Below are 18,378 nucleotides of genomic sequence, written 5' to 3'. Positions count from 1 at the left end.
CTGGAAAATACCTATACTATAATAATCTGGGCAAGCATCATATTGAAATAAGTTAATGAGAAATGAATAAAAAGAAATAAAGACTACTGGTGTGAACATTTTCCTTGAACTTTAGAAAAGAGAGCAATGGGGCAGAAGTGAATGTATTTTAATAGGAAGGAGATGATAGAAGGAGAAGTTGAAAGTGTAGCAGAGAAAAGAGGCAGTAACGAGTGAGGCTCCAAAGCATTAACACAGAGACCAGCCCAAGGGTCTGGAAGAGGATGTTTCCACATAAGCTCTAAGACACTTAACTGTACCTGACAACTTCGTTGTCGGTCTCATATTATTATTTCCATCTCTTTCTCATTTTAGGTTATTCTTCAACTACATGCAGACTTAAGAGTAGAGGCCAAAAAAGGGGGAGTGGGTGGGTAGGGGATTGGGGGGGTGGGTATGGGGGACTTTTGGGATAGCATTGAAAATGTAAACGAGGAAAATACCTAATAAAAAATAAATTATTAAAAAAAAGAATAGAGGCCATATTATATTTCTGTTACATTGCATATCCCAGTGCTTTGATTTTTTTTTAAAAGGGGATACTTAATGAAAACTCACTATGATACTTAGATAAATCAAAGATACAGCTCATCATCTTCTACATAGCAGTTGTTCATGTAATGCTTATCTTTTTATCATTGATTCATTAACTCTGATGTATTCTGTAGTGCTTAAAATGTACTTAAGGTTTCAGAGGCATTGAGTAAAATTACCCTATTGCTAATTGTAGGGACTTCATTACAAAGAGACAAGCAGCATTTTGCCAATTGAAGTGGACAGTCTTGACTGTGTATTCTGGTCTGGCTTAGTGCTCAGGAACTCACTGTGTAGCTAGGTCTGGCCTCACATTTTTAATCCTTCTTAGATGTATGTACCATGCCTGGTGATAAGTAGCTTTTGGGTGGTAACTAGCTGATTGTTTTCATTGCTTCTTTCAGGTCCAACAGCTGCAGATCTTGCTGCTACAAGCCCATGGAGGCACCTTGCCTGGAGATATAAAGTAAGTCACAGGTTAAGTTTAAAGGGGTATTCTTTTAGAGGCTGTTTTGCCTGGTGGCTGTTTTCCTCTGATAGCCTATATTTTCTCAAGCCATTTGATGTCCAGGAAGTGATCTTGCTGACCTTGCTCATTACTTAGGACTTAGCTAGTTAGCCTTTAAATAACCCAGTGTCATGGAAAGAGTATGGATTCTAGACTCAGAAATGTATTAATCAGAATGTTCCTGGGAAGAAGAGCTGTCTCTGCCATCTACTTATTTATTTGACTACTTATTTATATGCATAGATGCATGAATATCTATTTTATTCTTGGGTTAACATCCAACATTATCATGTGGCTTATTTCGTTGTCTTTTGAGAGCTCTTTTCAGGTTGACTCTTACTTTCTTTAACAAGTCCTCAAGAGTGTGAGAATTTTCACAAGACGTTACAAATGATTCTCCTTGCACCCAGGCTGAAATTACCCATTTCTCTCTCCAAGGAGCTTTGGTTTCTTGCATTGGAAAGTGGTGTTTAGAAACCGAGATCTGTGTGGTTTCTCTAACTCTGCTCACTGTTGCTGCCGTGTCAGTGCCACTGGGCCATGTTGGAGGGTAGAATAGTGTGTAATAATGTGTAATATCCTACACATTCACTCAGCTACATTTTTGTATCTATCTGTATTATATGTATATATTAAAAAACACAGTTTCCTACTGATAATTCTTGATTTTATTCCAATACTATGGGATGTACTGTATCATTTACATCTTAAATTTAATTGTGCCCTAAATTTGCCTAAGTGGTTTTTTAAGTCCAGAAAAGCTAAAATTGTGACTAAATTGACCTTTCCTTCTCAACTCCACCCATTTCTCCAACTCCATCAAGATAAGGATGTTCCTAGTAAGACTTATAGTACATCTTGAGCCCAGCAGGGAATGCTGTCTTCAGCCCTTCACTTCGGTCAGTATCTCTCCCAGCCACATTCCTGGGAGCAGTGATCTGGACTCCTCCCCTTCCCACACAGTGAAATGGTATAGGCCTCTGAACTTAACTGTTTCTAGGTTGAGTTCACCAAGAGAGCCCAAGTGCTAGATTCTGAATCCAAACTAGGCTGGCTATCCCAATTTCCACCCACACCTCATGCACCTGTGTGTTACAGGTACACCTGTGTGTTACACACATAGAGCTCAGGCCATAAAGAAGGAAGAAGGGAGCTTAGATAGCATGCCACAGAAAAGAAGACATTTATCATGTCTTCCCCCAGCAGTAAGAAACCCCAACTCACTTCATTTGCACTCTATGTATCTATGTATTCCATTCTGGTATACATATAAAGCAGTGTCAAAAACTATCTTAGTTAGGGTTACTAACTAAAGCTAACACTATAACGAAAGCAATTTAGAAAGGACTTTATTTGCTTTATAATTGCACACTATAATCCATCATTGAAGGAAGTCAGATATGAACTCTATAGGACAGGAACCTGGAGGCAGGAGCTGATGCAGAGGCCATGGAGGGGCATTGCTTACTGGCTTGCTCGACATGGCTTTTGTGCCTGCTTTCTCATAGAACTCAGGACCACCCGCCCAGGGATTGCAGCACCTATGCTGGGCTGGGCCCTTCCACATTGATCATTAAGGAAAATACCCTACAGGCTTGCCTACAGCCCAATCTTATGAAGGCATTTTTCCAACTGAGGTTCCCTCCTCTCAGATAGCTTGTGTCAAGTTGACATGAAACTAGCCAGAACAGAAACACCAATCCATATGCCAGTGAGAAATATTTTCATTAGCTAGATCTCAACATTTATGTAGCATTTTTCATGCTATTAGTTTAAGGTAACCTTTCTTTGAATTTCACTTGGAGTTTCCCTGAATCTTGATTGTAATTGCTTTTTTATTTGGGTATGTAAAATACTTTAATGGCTCTAAGAGTCAGATTTTTATGCAAAAACAGAACAGAGAAATGCAAATGAAAATCCTAATGCAATATTATTTCATACATTTTAGGATGGCGCTTGTTAATACACACACACACACACACACACACACACACACACACAATGTTGGGAAGGACCTGAGGAATGTAATGAAGCCCTTGTCATACTATTGGTGTATTGTAAAATGGTGTTGCCACTATGGAAAAATGTGGAGATTTCAAAAAAAATTTTAAAATGGCCTATTATCCGATCCAGCAATTTCACCTCTGGGAATATGTCCATAGGAATTGAAAGCAGAGTCTCAGCTCTGTGTTCACAGTTTTACTATTCAAAATAGCTAAAAAGTAGAACCAACCCAAATGTCCATTAACTAATGAACTGACAAAATGTGCTTAGTGATGTCAGCAATATTGCATATCAAAAGTATCAACTAACAACTCTCCACCCATAAAAGCATGTCAGTAAAAACTCCATAAAGTATAAACCGGAGTTTCCTGAAAACGAGACTCTCCATGAAGAGCAGCCACAGCAGGGCACTTGGGAGATATAGGCAGGCAGAGCTCTGTGAGTTCCAGGCCAGCCAGGCTACATAGTGAAGGCCTATGCCAAAAGAAATCTGCATGGGTATGAGAGTAAGGGAAACAGTCTCATTCTGACCATGTTACTTCCTCTCCCAGGTTTGCACACAGCAACATAGAAAATTCCCAGGACCGATGCTTTCTAAGAAAGGAGAAAGAAATTGGGGGATAGCAATCCAGCTTTTCTAGCAGTTCAGGATGTTTCTGAGGAAGGCTGCTCCTTTATGATCTCACAGGGAACAGGGAATGTAGGGACTACTGCACAGCTCAGGAACATGGATCGGATAGAAAGTCAGGGAGACGTAAAGATAAATCCCACATTTTTGTGCTTGCCACAGTAGTGCCCCAACAGAGGTATAAGTCGACAGCATAGTTCACCTGCAAAGAATACCTCGTCTCTCCCAGAAGTAGAAAGTGCTAAGCCTCTAACTGGCCAAGCTCCAGGCCTATCCTCCGACCCTATGCTAGAGCCTGTCCCAGAGAAGAAGAAGACCCCCAACAACATATTGTCACAAGAAATGCACATAGTACTCCATGTTCCCATAAGCCTCAAAGTCCACTCTGAGACCCCACACAGGACAGAACAATTTAGAGCAGAAACAGATGGCAGTACTACCTTTTCTACAGTTTACAAGTGGGAGTAAAGTTTACTAGCATTCTTCCCAATCTCCAAGCCTTGCTCCAGCCTAGGGAGGGAGGGAAGTCAACTCTATTTGTCCTTGCTGTAGCGCTTGGCTCATGCATTTCTAATCCACTTAACCCTGGTCCCTTTCCTGTACTTCTGACAACTGATAAGCTCAAATAGCAGTGCCTCCCGGCCAGACAGTACTTGTCACCCGGCCAGATCAGGGACAACAGTTTAAGACTGAAGAATATTCCACTGTATTTATATACAAAATTTGACATATCCTTTTACCTATTGGCAAAAACTGGGTTGTTTCCATCTTTTGAGTATTGTGAATATACTGCTATGCACATGAGTGTACATTATCTGTTTATACCCTTGCTTTCAATCTCCTTGACTGTATACCTAGGATTGGAATAGCTAAATCATGTGTTAATTCTGCTTTTAATTTTGTTACTAAACTACCAAACTGTTTATAGGTATTATACCATTTCTACATTCTTACCAGCAGTGAACAAAGCTTCAACTGTCTTCATATTCTCACTAACACTTATTTTAATACTTCTTAAACTGTAGTAAGCCCTAATTTAGATCCACATTTTTTAATCTTTGCATATTATGTTATTTACCCTTTGTGGTATGTGTTACAAATATTTTCTTCTCATGTATGTAGGCTTTTATTTTGTTGTCATAGGTTGTGAGTTTTTGTTTGTTTGCTTTCACCCTAACATCTGGCTCCTGCATCTTATTGGTAAAATTGAATGTTTGAGATTTTGTTAAAATTAACACTGGGACAGAACAGATGGTTCACAGATTAAGGGCACATATGGCCAGGCAGTGGTGGCACACGCCTTTAATCCCAGCACTTGGGAAGCAAAGGCAGGCAGATTTCTGAGTTTGAGGCCAACCTGGTCTACAGAGTGAGTTCCAGGACAGCCAGGGCTACACAGAGAAACCCTGTCTTGAAACAACAAAAAACAAAACAAAAGACAAAAAGAGCACATCCTGCTCTTTCGGAAGACTGGCACCCCTGCTGAGCACCTGTAACTCTAGACAATCAAATGCCCTCTGCTGGCCTCTGCAGGCACCTACAGTCACATTCCCAGACACACAGGCACTTATACACATACCTATAAAAAGTAAAATATCTTATTAAACACTTTTTCTTATAGTACTCATGTTTTGCAGTTCAATTTTCTGTTTGTAGGGATATACATATATATATATATAATATGAATGATGTGGGCTTACTTTTAAATATCCTTTTTTAAAAGAATTATTATTTTCACTTTAAAAATGATGTGTTACCTGTTGTGGCACATTAAAAGAGTGAAGAATAAAACTTAAGGTTGCCATAATTTCATCTCCCTGAAGCTACTACAAATTTCTCTTCTTGGGTTATTATAGTCTGGGTTTCCCAATAATATTTTAAGACTTAGATAAAGTCTAGAAAGCTAGCATTTATTGAAGGACTCCTTAGAGGCCTTCCCTTATACTCATTTTAAAGCAATTGACTTCTTATTTCCATTTAGCACAAGCCTGTTAAATGTGTGACAACTCTAGTGAAAATGAGACTAACAGAAAGCATTCTAGCCTTCTGTAGATTATACTATAAAACAGGTCCTTTGAGCCTGGATGTGGTGGTGCATACCTATAGACAGAAGCAGGAGAATCGTAAGTCCTACCAATACTACAAATAACAAGACCTTGCCTCAGCCCCCTTTCCCTAATTCCCCCGAATATAGCACATGCACACACACACACAAAAGAATATCAGCTTTAAAAGTACTGGAATCAGGCTGTTGAGATGGCTCAGCTGGTAAAGGCTCTTGTTGCCAAACTTGACCACCTCAATTTGTTCCCCGGAATCAGTATGATGGAAAGAAACACCTGCGCCTGTACGTTGTCCTGTGACTTCCACAGATGTACCAGGGCATGTCTGTGTGTCCCCCCTGCAACACACACACCCATGATACACAAATATGTAGGTGGATGGGTAGGTAGGTAGATACATGTAGTGAATTTTTTTTTAGTAATAGACTATAAGAAACAATGAATCAAGCAATTCATTATTTTAATATTTAATAAAAATGCTTTCCTCAAAAACGTATATTGATAGTTAGACATGTCATAAGGCTGTTTACAAAAAGTACATTTGGCATATATGAGTACTTTTATCTTTTATACTTGAATTGTATTTTTGTTTTTTGATCCAGGTTCTCTGTTATTGGAATCTTTGTACTTATTTCTGTGTCTGCTTGTACCTGCCTAGCAAATGTGAATTCCTAACATTGGCAACTAAATAATAGCATGCGTAATAGGAAACACTGGTCTTTTGGGTCTTGTATGTGTGTTTTGTTTTTTGCCTATTATTTTCCAAATTCTACTTTGTGCTTTTTGCTTTTAAGCCCTTCCCCATCTTATGGATGTCCTAGGTCATGTTCTCATTCAGTGCTGCTTTCCTTCCAGACTTGGGGAGAACTCATTTTCCCTTACTACTCTGAGTGCTTGTATGTCCAGTGTTCTCTGCACACCTGTATGCTGTGTTGAGGTCGGCAGAGTAGTTAGAACATGGCCGCTGAAACTGGACTGCTGACTTGAAATCCCACCTTTCCCATCATCCCCTAGTTCTCTCACCGTGGCTCATTTGACATCTTTACATATCAGTATCCTCAACCTCAAAATGAGAATCACTAAACTACCGACTTAATGGGGCTGTTGTGAGAATGAAATGCTTAATATACATAAATCATTTCCTATCGAGCCTAGCACACAGTGCTATAGTATTGTTCACATATTTTAGTAGTCTTTAAATATTACAACATTAACTTGAAATTGCAGTCAAGAGCCTTCTCATAAGTAGTAATTTTTTCTTGGAAAAGATGAACAGTTCACTTAAATATGATTTCTCCACTTAGAGAAATATTTTAGGAAAAATATTGAGTTAAAAGTATCATTAATTTGAAACTTCTTGGCTTATGTGAGTGACATGGAAGCTTTCGGTTTAATGATAAGGGAATGAAAAAACAGCATTCCAAAATAATACTGCATATGTTAATAATTTGTTTTAAAACTATTCTTTGAATTAGGCATTCTTTCCTAAGTGTCTTGGCAAAGTTTTAACAGTGTGGCATGAAACTTTATCATGTGGCCTTGCTATTAACGTTTTCATGAAGAGCAAACTAAGAAAGAAAGTTAAGATCTCTGAGAATTGATAAAGGTCTAAAACTGGGTGAGAGGACATATGTTATATTCCTGGAATCACGTATCTGCTTATTGAGATTCTGGACAGCTGCTCCCTGAGCACTACTCTGTGTGTGTGTGTGTGTGTGTGTGTGTGTGTGTGTGTGTGTAAAAGCATGTGTATTCAGGTGCAAACAGGCATGCATGTCTGTATGGAAGCCAGAGGTTGACATCAGGTGCCTTCCTCTATAAGCACTCCACCTTATTTTTTCACAGTTTAATTTTATTCTTTTTAATTATGTGTAATTGTGTTTGTACATGTGAGTGCTGGTCCCCTGGAAACCAGAGGAGGGAATTGGATTCCCTGGAACTGGACTTAAAGATGATTGGCCGTGAGATGCCTTATGGAGACTCTGGGTCTAAACTGTTGTCCTCTGCAAGAGCAGCAACCTCGCTTAACCACTGAGCCCTCTCTCTAGCTCCTCTCAATCTTATTTTTGTGACTGAACCTGGAATTCTTTGCTTGGCTAAGGCTGGCTAGTCACTGAGATCCAGGATCAACCTTTCCCTGCCTCTCAGCACTGGAATTACAGGCACACTCAGTGCTGGGAATCCAAACTTGTGTCCTCATGTGGAGCAAGCATCTTACTGACTGAGTCATCATCTCCACAGCCCCTTTAATTTGTAGTGAGGGACCAAGGGTGGGAAGAATGGGAGAATGGGCAACCTTCATGTTTAAACTTTGTGATGTGAGTTAAAAAATCCTAAACTATGAGCCATGACAAAAGTTATTCGTGCTTATTACTGCCATATCTGGTTCTGAATTATTACTTCTTCCAAATCATTAAGTATTTTCATGTTTTTCTTATTCATCCGTTAAAATACTATATGCCTGGGAAGACAAATCAGGCTTGGACTCTTTCCCCAGCCTCTGGAATGTAGTTTTACCCCAAGAAGGCCATCAAATGTATTTTTTGTTAAAATTTGTGCTTCCTTTGTTTTAGTGTGGAACCATCAGAAAATCTACAGTCCCTGATGGAGAAGAATCAGTCTCTGGTGGAAGAGAATGAAAAATTAAGTCGTGGTCTGAGTGAGGCAGCTGGTCAAACAGCCCAGATGCTGGAGAGGATCATTCTGGTGAGGCCCAAATTGAGACACCAACACTTTGAACGCCTATTGGCTCCAGTCTCTAACATATTAACATAATATTATAGAGGACATTTGTGCAGCATAGAATAATGAATACCTACATATCACCACAACTAGTCTACACTAATCCCATTTTAAAATAGATGTCATAAAATGTCCCAAAGGAAAGAAGCAAATCCCTGTGTTACCTTAAACCCTGCCCACTCATCATGGACTGTTCAGCATCTTACCTCATGTGATAAGCCACAATCAAAACGAAGTTGACGAAGCCTTGCTGAAAATACCATATACAACTGGAGCGGGGAGACAGCGCTCAGCTAGTAGAGTGCTTGCCTTGCTGGCAGAAGGCCTTTGTGTGATTTCCAGTGCTGCATAGCTGGGTGTGGGGGTGTACTCATGTCACTCCAGCACTTAGAAGGGAAGAGGCTTGCAGATCCGATGTACAGCTACATTGTGAGTTAGAAGGCAGCTCGGACCACATGGGACACTATCTTAAACATACAGTGCGTACACCCTCAGACATACATAAAATATGTATGAGACAGAAGGAATTTTGTGTTTAGACTTAGGTCTCATTTTTGAGACATCATGTATGCAAATATTCCCAAATCTGAAAACCTTTTGAAATCTGAAGCACTTTCTGGTCCAGGAATTGTAGTAAAGGGCTGGTCCACATATGCCACGTTCATTAAGCTCTAAATTCTCTCATTCCTTCATTAAGCTCTAAATTCTCTCACTCCCTTCCCCTAATGTTCTCACATTCCATATCCTATCCTAACAGCTGCCATGGTGAAGTATAACAGCTGGGGAAATCATTTGAATTAATTTTCCATATGGTTAATTTCCAAATAAGTGGTTTGCTACGTGACTGATTACAGCACTTTGACATCCTACTTGTCTATCTGATTAGAACCTCTTAGATCAGTGTGTGCTGGCTCCGTCACTCCAGCTTTCCTACTAGCCTAAGTACAACTCAGTCTTAGGCTGTACAACTACTGCAGGAAGTGGCACAGACTTTGTCCCAGAATGTAACTGAACCTCTGTAAGTAAACACTTCATTCATGAGTGTCTTCTCTAGTTAAGGAAAAGTAAGCTACCGAAAGTGTTCCTTAGACACGCTCAGATCCAGAGGCCATTATATTGTCCTCTACTAGCACAGGGTGATAGTAGGATCAAAGAGCTTTCTTTTTTTTGGGGGGGGTGGGTTCGAGACAGGGTTTCTCTGTGTAGCCCTGGCTGTCCTGGCACTCACTTTGTAGACCAGGCTGGCCTCGAACTCAGAAATCCGCCTGCCTCTGCCTCCCGAGTGCTGGGATTAAAGGCGTACGCCACCACGCCCGGCACAAGAGCTTTCTTTTTTAAAAAAAAAGTACCTGTTTTGCATGTACGTGAGCATGGCTGACACAGTAGATACTACTTGTTAGTCTAGTCACATACCTATATGACCTTTATAAGGTTCTTACAATGGCTCCCTGATAAGCTTATTGTTTTATATCCTGTCAGAACTGTCTTTCTCAAATCTGTTGTAGCATCCAGCTTCTTACAAATTCTGTGATTGAAATAATCATTCTTCCTTCTGCTGTTTCTTTTTGCACTAACATTATTCTTGTGCCTTGCCTTTTTTCTTTTTTTCTCTTGTTAAAAATAGCCTATCATATCAGACAATATATATATAATAAACATATATATATAGTCTCAGCTCAAATTGATGTGAGATCCATTTATGCTTTAAATTCTATAAATCAGTGGCTCTCAACCTTTCTAACACTGTGACCCTTTAATACAGTTCCTCATGTTGTTGTGACTCCCAACCAGAAAATTATTTTCATTGCTACTTTATAACTGTAATTTTGCTACTGTTAAGAATTGTAATATAAATATCTATATTTTCCAAAGGTCTTAGGCAACCCCTGTGACAGGGTTATTAGACCCACAAAGGTGTTAAAACCCACAAGTGAGAAACACTTCTCTAAATGCTGGCCTGGAGAGTTGGCTCAGCAATAGTTAAGAGTACTTGTTGCTCTTGCAGAGGTCCTGGGTTTGATCCCTCATACCTACATAATAGTTCACAACCATCTATAACTAATTCCAGCAATGCTTTCTTCTGATTTCTGCAGATACTACACACATGTGATGAACATACATTCAGACAAAACACTCATATACATAAAAATAAAATAAATGGAAAAGTCTAAGTGCAGTGTAGGAGGCAGTTGAGACAGCAGAGAGTAACATGCCAGGAAGTACGGTTTTTCCTCAAGTTGTAAAGTTCTTTCTGGAATCAAGGCTTCACACTCTACCCCCTAGCTTGAGCTTCATGGCAAACAAAAAAGCCAGCTGCTTAGTTGTTATTTTTAGTAGCTCATGTTAACTTAAGAGCTAATTTTCATGAATGTTAAAAACGCTATGTAACCAAAGCCCACTAAACCCTCTATTATTGTAAGAGAGAACCCTCTACCTAGTTTTCATCCACAGGGCAGAGGAGCAGGCATAATTAGGTGAGGCTGTCGGGCACTGCCACTAATGATCTCCTGTGTCTTTGTTTCAGACAGAGCAAGCAAATGAGAAAATGAATGCCAAGCTAGAAGAACTCAGGCAGCATGCGGCGTAAGTTTCCCATGAGATATTTCTTAGCAACTCAAATAATCTTTGTGTATAATCTGGCCTTTGTGGATAATTAACCCTTGTGTTCTTTTGCTTGATTTTTTTTTAGCTGTAAAGTGGATCTTCAAAAGCTCGTGGAGACATTGGAAGACCAGGAGTTAAAAGAAAACATAGAGATAATTTGCAACCTACAACAAGTGATTACCCAGCTATCTGTAAGCCAAGTAGGCATGCTGGAATAGGCTTGCCATTTTTGTTTATTTCTTGAGCCATATACACATTTCTAGTTCTGTAAATTCTTGCTGAAATAGCTAAACTGAACTGTTTGGAGAAGAGATAATGAAATATTGAGTATACTGTGAACATTAACTTTGTTACATTAAAGCATTTATTTATTGTACATAAATATTTCTGTATTCTAGGAAACTGGTGATGCAGACCTTTAATCTTGTGATCCCAGAAATTATGAGATTAAGACATGAGTCATAGTGTGTTCTCTCTCTCTCTCTCTCTCTCTCTCTCTCTCTCTCCCTCTCTCTGAAGAGGCAGGAACATCACAACTTTAAGGGTGGTCTAGACTACTTAGCAATATTCTTTCAAAAAACAAAAGAATCACTCTTATTATAGATTTGGTTTATGGGTGGAGGTCCTGTTTTGTTTATTTTTTGTTTTATGTTCATTGGTATCTTACTTGGATGTATGTCTTGTAAGGGTATCAGAAGCCCTAGAACTGGAGTTACTGACAGCTGTGAGCTGTCATGTGGGTCCTCTGGAAGAGTAGTCAGTGTTCTCAGCCACAGAGCCATCTCTCCAGTCCTGGAGGTCCAGGTTTAAGAGGCTATGTTTTGGGGTTTCTTTCCACTTTTCCAATGTATAATTCTGTAGCATAAATGTATTTGTGAGTGCTTGGTAAGGATCCCTCCCTCTTGGGAAGAGGTTTATATTGTCCTAGAACTGGGGGTTTCCCATCTCTGATCTTGCCACTTCAGTTTTTTCTAGAGTTTTCAGTAGGTTATGTCAAAATTATCCAAGAGATTGAAAGAGTAAATGAGAAGAATACAATATTATTAAGTTATGATGGTCAGTTCTAAAATATGTAATAAACTCTAAAAACTTGAGACTTGAAGTTCTTATCATACAGATCTTTCACTTCCTTAGTTAGACTCACGCCAAGGTATTTTATATTATTTGTGACTATTGTGAAGGGTGGTGTTTCCCTAATTTCTTTCTCAGCCTGTTTATCCTTTGTGTAGAGAAAGGCCATTGATTTTTTGAGTTAATTTTATATCCAGCTACTTCACTGAAGCTGTTTATCAGGTTTAGGAGTTCTCTGGTGGAATTTTTAGGGTCACTTATATATATATATACTATCATATCATCTGCAAAAAGTGATATTTTGACTTCTTCCTTTCCAATTTGTATCCCCTTGATCTCCTTTTGTTGTCGAATTGCTCTGGCTAGGACTTCAAGTACAATGTTGAATAGGTAGGGAGAAAGTGGGCAGCCTTGTCTAGTCTCTGATTTTAGTGGGATTGCTTCCAGCTTCTCACCATTTACTGGTTTGTTGTAGATTGCTTTTATCATGTTTAAGTATGGGCCTTGAATTCCTGATCTTTCCAAGACTTTTATCATGAATGGGTGTTGGATCTTGTCAAATGCTTTTTCCGCATCTAACGAGATGACCATGTGGTTTTTGTCTTTGAGTTTGCTTATATACTGGATTACATTGATGGATTTCCATATATTGAACCATCCCTGCATCCCTGGGATGAAACCTACTTGCTCAGGATGGATGATTGTTTTGATGTGTTCTTGGATTCGGTTAGCAAGAACGTTATTGAGGATTTTTGCATCAATATTCATAAGGGATATTGGTCTGAAGTTTTCTATCTTTGTTGGATCTTTCTGTGGTTTAGGTATCAGAGTTATTGTGGCTTCATAGAATGAGTTGGGTAGAGTACCTTCTACTTCTATTTTGTGGAATAGTTTGTGCAGAACTGGAATTAGGTCTTCTTTGAAGGTCTGATAGAACTCTGCACTAAACCCATCTGGTCCTGGGCTTTTTTTGGTTGGGAGACTATTAATGACTGCTTCTATTTCTTTAGGGGATATAGAACTGTTTAGATCATTAACCTGATCTTGATTTAACTTTGGTAACTGGTGTCTGTCTAGAAACTTGTCCATTTCATCCAGGTTCTCCAGTTTTGTTGAGTATAGCCTTTTGTAGAAGGATCTGATGATGTTTTGGATTTCTTCAGGATCTGTTGTTATGTCTCCCTTTTCATTTCTGATTTTGTTAAATAGGATGCTGTCCTTGTGCCCTCTAGTGAGTCTGGCTAAGGGTTTATCTATCTTGTTGATTTTATCAAAGAAACAGCTCCTCGTTTGGTTGATTCTTTGAATAGTTCTTGTTTCCACTTGGTTGATTTTGCCCCTGAGTTTGATTATTTCCTGCTGTCTACTCCTCTTGGGTGAATTTGCTTCCTTTTGTTCTAGAGCTTTTAGGTGTGTTGTCAAGCTGCTAGTGTGTGCTCTCTCTAGTTTCTTTTTGGAGGCACTCAGAGCTATGAGTTTTCCTCTTAGAAATGCTTTCATTGTGTCCCATAAATTTGGATATGTTGTGGCTTCATTTTCATTAAACTCTAAAAAGTCTTTAATTTCTTTCTTTATTCCTTCCTTGACCAAGGTATCATTGAGTAGAGTGTTGTTCAGTTTCCACGTGAATGTTGGCTTTCTATTATTTATGTTGTTATTGAATATCAGCCTTAGTCCATGGTGGTCTGACAGGATGCATGGGACAATTTCAATATTTTTGTATCTGTTGAGGCCTGTTTTGTGACCAATTATATGGTCAATTTTGGAGAAGGTACCATGAGGTGCTGAGAAGAAGGTATATCCTTTTGTTTTAGGATAAAGTGTTCTGTAGATATCTGTTAAATCCATTTGTTTCATAACTTCTGTTAGTTTCACTGTGTCCCTGTTTAGTTTCTGTTTCCACGATCTGTCCATTGCTGAAAGTGGGGTGTTGAAGTCTCTCACTATTATTGTGTGAGGTGCAATGTGTGCTTTGAGCTTTACTAAAGTTTCTTTAATGAATGTGGCTGCCCTTGCATTTTGAGCATAGATATTCAGTATTGAAAGTTCCTCTTGGAAGATTTTACCTTTGATGAGTATGAAGTGCCCCTCCTTGTCTTTTTTGATAACTTTGGGTTGGAAGTCAATTTTATTCGATATTAGAATGGCTACTCCAGCTTGTTTCTTCGGACCATTTGCTTGGAAAATTGTTTTCCAGCCTTTCATTCTGAGGTAGTGTCTGTCTTTTTCCCTGAGATGGGTTTCCTGTAAGCAGCAAAATGTTGGGTCCTGTTTGTGTAGCTAGTTTGTTAGTCTATGTCTTTTTTTTTTATATGTAAGTACACTGTAGCTGTTTTCAGACACTCTAGAAGATGGCATCAGATCTCGTTACAGATGGTTGTGAGCCACCTTGTGGTTGCTGGGATTTGAACTCAGGACCTTTGGAAGAGCTGTCGGCACTCTTAACAGCTGAACCATCTCACCAGCTCCCAGTCTATGTCTTTTTATTGGGGAATTGAGTCCATTGATATTAAGAGATATTAAGGAAAAGTAATTGTTGCTTCCTATTATTATTGTTGTTAGAGTTGGCATTTTGTTCTTGTGGTTGTCATCTTTTAGGTTTGTTGAAGGATTACTTTCTTGCTTTTTCTAGGGCGTACTTTCATATTGAAGCTTTATAAGGTAAAAAGAGGTGTGCGTGCGTGTATGTGATGTCCTTGTGTTTTGGCTCGTGTAGCATTTTGTTGTTAATTGTTGTGAAACTTTTGGTGTTCCAGGTTTCACATTCCTTCTTTGGTAACATATTGATGTAATCCCTTTCTGGAAGTTGTCTAACTATTTTTAAGACTTTATTGAGATTTTATGGGTGTAGCTTCTGCAGTTCTTAGCAGGTACAGTCTCACAGCAAACTTCCTGATCCTGTCTCTTACGAGCTTTCCACACTCTGTTCCATGGTGTTCCCTGAGCCTTCCATGCAAGAGTGTTTTGTAGATGAATCTGTTGGCACTGACTGGCCTCCGCAACTCTGCAGTTCCATGGGCTGTGGTTTTCTATAATGGTCTCTGTCTGTTACAAAGAGAAGTTTTCCTTGAAGAGAGTTAAGAAAAACCCAGGGGGCATCAACCCTACCCAAAGAACTACCGTTAGCTAAGGGATGCTGAGAGTGGGAGAAATAGTCTTCCCCAGGGAAGAGCACACCAAGTGGTTATCCAGCACCAAGTGGTCAGCCTTGAAACCATATATATGAGTAACATGCAGACTGAGCATGTACTATATAGGAATATATATGTGTATACATATACATATATGCATGCAACAGCAATCAGTGAAAAAACAGACTATAAATTTAAGAGAAAGGGGGTTATGTGGGAGGGTTTGAAAGAAGGAAATAGAAAAGATAAATGGTATAATTTTACAATAATTTCAAAATAAAAGAGAAAGAATTTACTGAGTTTATCCCAATATTTGTGAGGCAGAGGTAGTTGGATCTCAGTGCGGTTGAGGCCAGCCTGGTCTACATATCAAGTTCCAAGCCACCCAAGGCTACATAGTGAGACTTTGTCTCAATTGTTTTTTTGTTTTTGTTTTTCTTTTTTTATTCAAGAGCTAGAGAGTTGGGCCAGCAGTTAAAAGTACTCATTGCTCTTGGAAAGGATCCAGGATTGGTTCCAGTTCTAAGAGATCCAATGACTTTTCCTGGCTTCTGCTGGCACCAGGAATGCATGTACAGGCAAACACATACAATAAAAGTAAATACATCTTTTAAATTAGTTCACTCAAACCTTATGGTTTAAGATCGCTGGCATAAATGGTGATAAAAGTTTGGAAAAGGCAAAGACTGAAGAAAAGGGATACCGGGACCTTTTCAGCATCTATCTTAACCTTTTGTTACATTTGCAAATAAACATTTCTTGAGGCAAAGGGTGTGCTTCCAAAAGCGAAGAACAATTGAAGTTTAGAAAATGGTGTAAGATTTTATATAATTGTTGGAGAATGACTAGCACAAAGAAGATTACCACCACCTCTAATTCTGCTTAAATATATCTGAAACATCATATATAAGAAAACCTTGTGAGTTGCCCCAAAATTATGATGATGTAAGGTCCAAAAAGTATACTAGAGCCAAAATTTACAACCTCTGAAAATAAGGGCTCAGGGGAGCAGTGTTTGTGGGCACGGTGACTTTGGAGGATTTTATACTTCTCATTTCTGAGCTCTGAGATCATGAAGGCTGAAGGAATGAACTTAATACAGTAAACCATCCTCACTGAAGATCTGGCAATATAGCTTCTGCCCTGGTGTGCCTGCAGGCAGCTCTGTTAGTGGTGACTGTCTCAGAGGAACTCTGTAGAATTGCTGTCTGCCACTAAAATGCATTTGGCATACACAGTTGAGAGAGTGCTAAAGATTGTCACAGGCTGATAAAGTTCTTGGCTTCCATCCACCATCATCGTTAAGCAGAGTAAATCCTGTTCCCCAAGGCTCCTGCTGGATGCTTGAATCACAGTTTTCCTTCTCTATTGTCTGAAGGCCCTCCCAGTTACTTACTTTTTAAAATACACAATGTATCCCCATGGCTTTTATTAGGGCTCACAACAGTAAAAGCAAAGTGTTTCAAATATAAGTACATGTGCCCTTCATTCGGAATTAAAATCATTTTTATTTTAAGTGACAGGTGAACACCCCATTTTCAGTTATGAAAGCCGCCATTGTTCCTGGACTTTCCTCCTGGGGCTTTACGTACCAAGCTGTACCCTTAAAATACAATTCAAACTTTTGCTGCAGTAACCTGTGAGGAAATTCAGGCAGTCATTTCTGTTCCTGCAGAATCGAGTACTATTTTTATTTTTTGTCTATGTCCCCTCCTCCAAAACAAGAGTTCACAAAAAGTATTTTGCAAGCCCTTTCCAAGCACAGACTTCATTTTGGAAGGCTCTGCTGTTTAGTGTAAATGAAGTACCCTGCTTTTGATCCCATGACCTTGAGTTAATAGTACCTTTTACTTAAAGAGGTTCTAAGTTACAGCCTTAGATTGGGCAAAGAAGAGGAGATAAAGGACGGTTAGACTGAAATACATCCCATTGCTACATATTTATACACTTGGGATTGTGAAACCAGAATCAGTCTATGATGATACCATGATCATGCATCACCATAGCCAGAAGCTGAAATGTTGGCACTGTAAAATTTCACTGGGCCAAAAGCCATATAGTTTGATCTTGACCCTCTTTTAGGTGCCAGGAAAAGTCTTTAGGCTGAATGTGTTGTTGACTGTTGTAATCCTAGATCTTGGGACATGGGGGAAGGAGGACAGTGAGTTTGAGAGTAGCTACATTGAGTCCCAGGCGCCTGAGCCTACATTGCAAGTGGCCCTTTCAAAAGGGGGTGGGGGGTGGGGAAAGAAGACAGTGTTAAAAACCCTTATAATCTATGATAGCTATGTAAATAAATATGCTGAAATTTGAACATGGGAGAGAAGAAAGGGCAACCATTAGGCAATCCTAGATTGGTGTTTCATTTTTAAAGGACTTAGTGTGCCCTACACGTGGAGACTTGCCAATGCTGTACATAAGGATGAGTGTGTGGAAACACTGCTGCTTCCTGTGAGTTCTCTTTGATCCTCACTGGCTAGAGACTTCAGAGCAGAACAAGGGAAATGCTTTACAAATAGCACTCACGAAAGGAGCATCTCCTGACCTTTAAGATACCAAGATTGCAACAGCTATGTGTTGTTTCACACGACTGATATAGATGCTGCAGGTTTTACCTCTACATTCCTTCATTGCGATTAAGCCATCAAGTCTTTCACCTCTGAACTCCTTTACCACATGACTTCCCAAGAACAAACCTTTGTTTCTAAGGTTTCCGAATCACTGGTGCAGAAGCAGTGATGTATATGTTACAGTGCCAAGTAGTGCGTAAACTTCAGTGATGAGAACAGCCTGCTCAGAGGATCATCTAGAAACAGATTTCTCTTAATAAGTAGTTTTCGTTTACCTTCCTAGGTGTTTGTTCCAGTGTCCAAAAGGCTTAGCCATTCTCGAGGAGGGGACTTAGCCTCCTAAGGTGCTTATTTGCTCTTTCCTCTCCTACTCACTCCCCGCAGTACCTTCATATGTGAGCAGAGGTCATAGGACATTTGTGTGACTTGATGAGTACATGTTTGTCCCTGGCATACTCATTAGGACATTGATTTCCTTGTGGAA

The 18,378-nt window shown here is 39.4% G+C and overlaps 1 protein-coding gene across 1 annotated transcript in view; it reads left to right on the top strand.

The window, feature by feature from the left end:
• Positions 1-18,378, top strand: part of Kif4a (kinesin family member 4A) — a 102,729-nt gene that overhangs the window by 46,584 nt on the left and 37,767 nt on the right. The window contains exons 9-12 of the mRNA XM_021152906.3: positions 978-1,039; positions 8,350-8,482; positions 11,043-11,101; positions 11,208-11,313. Of these exons, the coding sequence (XP_021008565.1) occupies positions 978-1,039; positions 8,350-8,482; positions 11,043-11,101; positions 11,208-11,313 (360 nt within the window). The remainder of the gene's footprint in view (positions 1-977; positions 1,040-8,349; positions 8,483-11,042; positions 11,102-11,207; positions 11,314-18,378) is intronic.

The sequence above is a fragment of the Mus caroli genome, unplaced genomic scaffold, assembly GCF_978045245.1.
Source record: "Mus caroli unplaced genomic scaffold, Mus_caroli_1 scaffold_5, whole genome shotgun sequence".
NCBI lineage: Eukaryota > Metazoa > Chordata > Mammalia > Rodentia > Muridae > Mus > Mus caroli.
The sequence above is the reverse complement of the archived record's forward strand: the minus strand, read 5'-3'. Positions and strand labels throughout refer to the sequence as shown.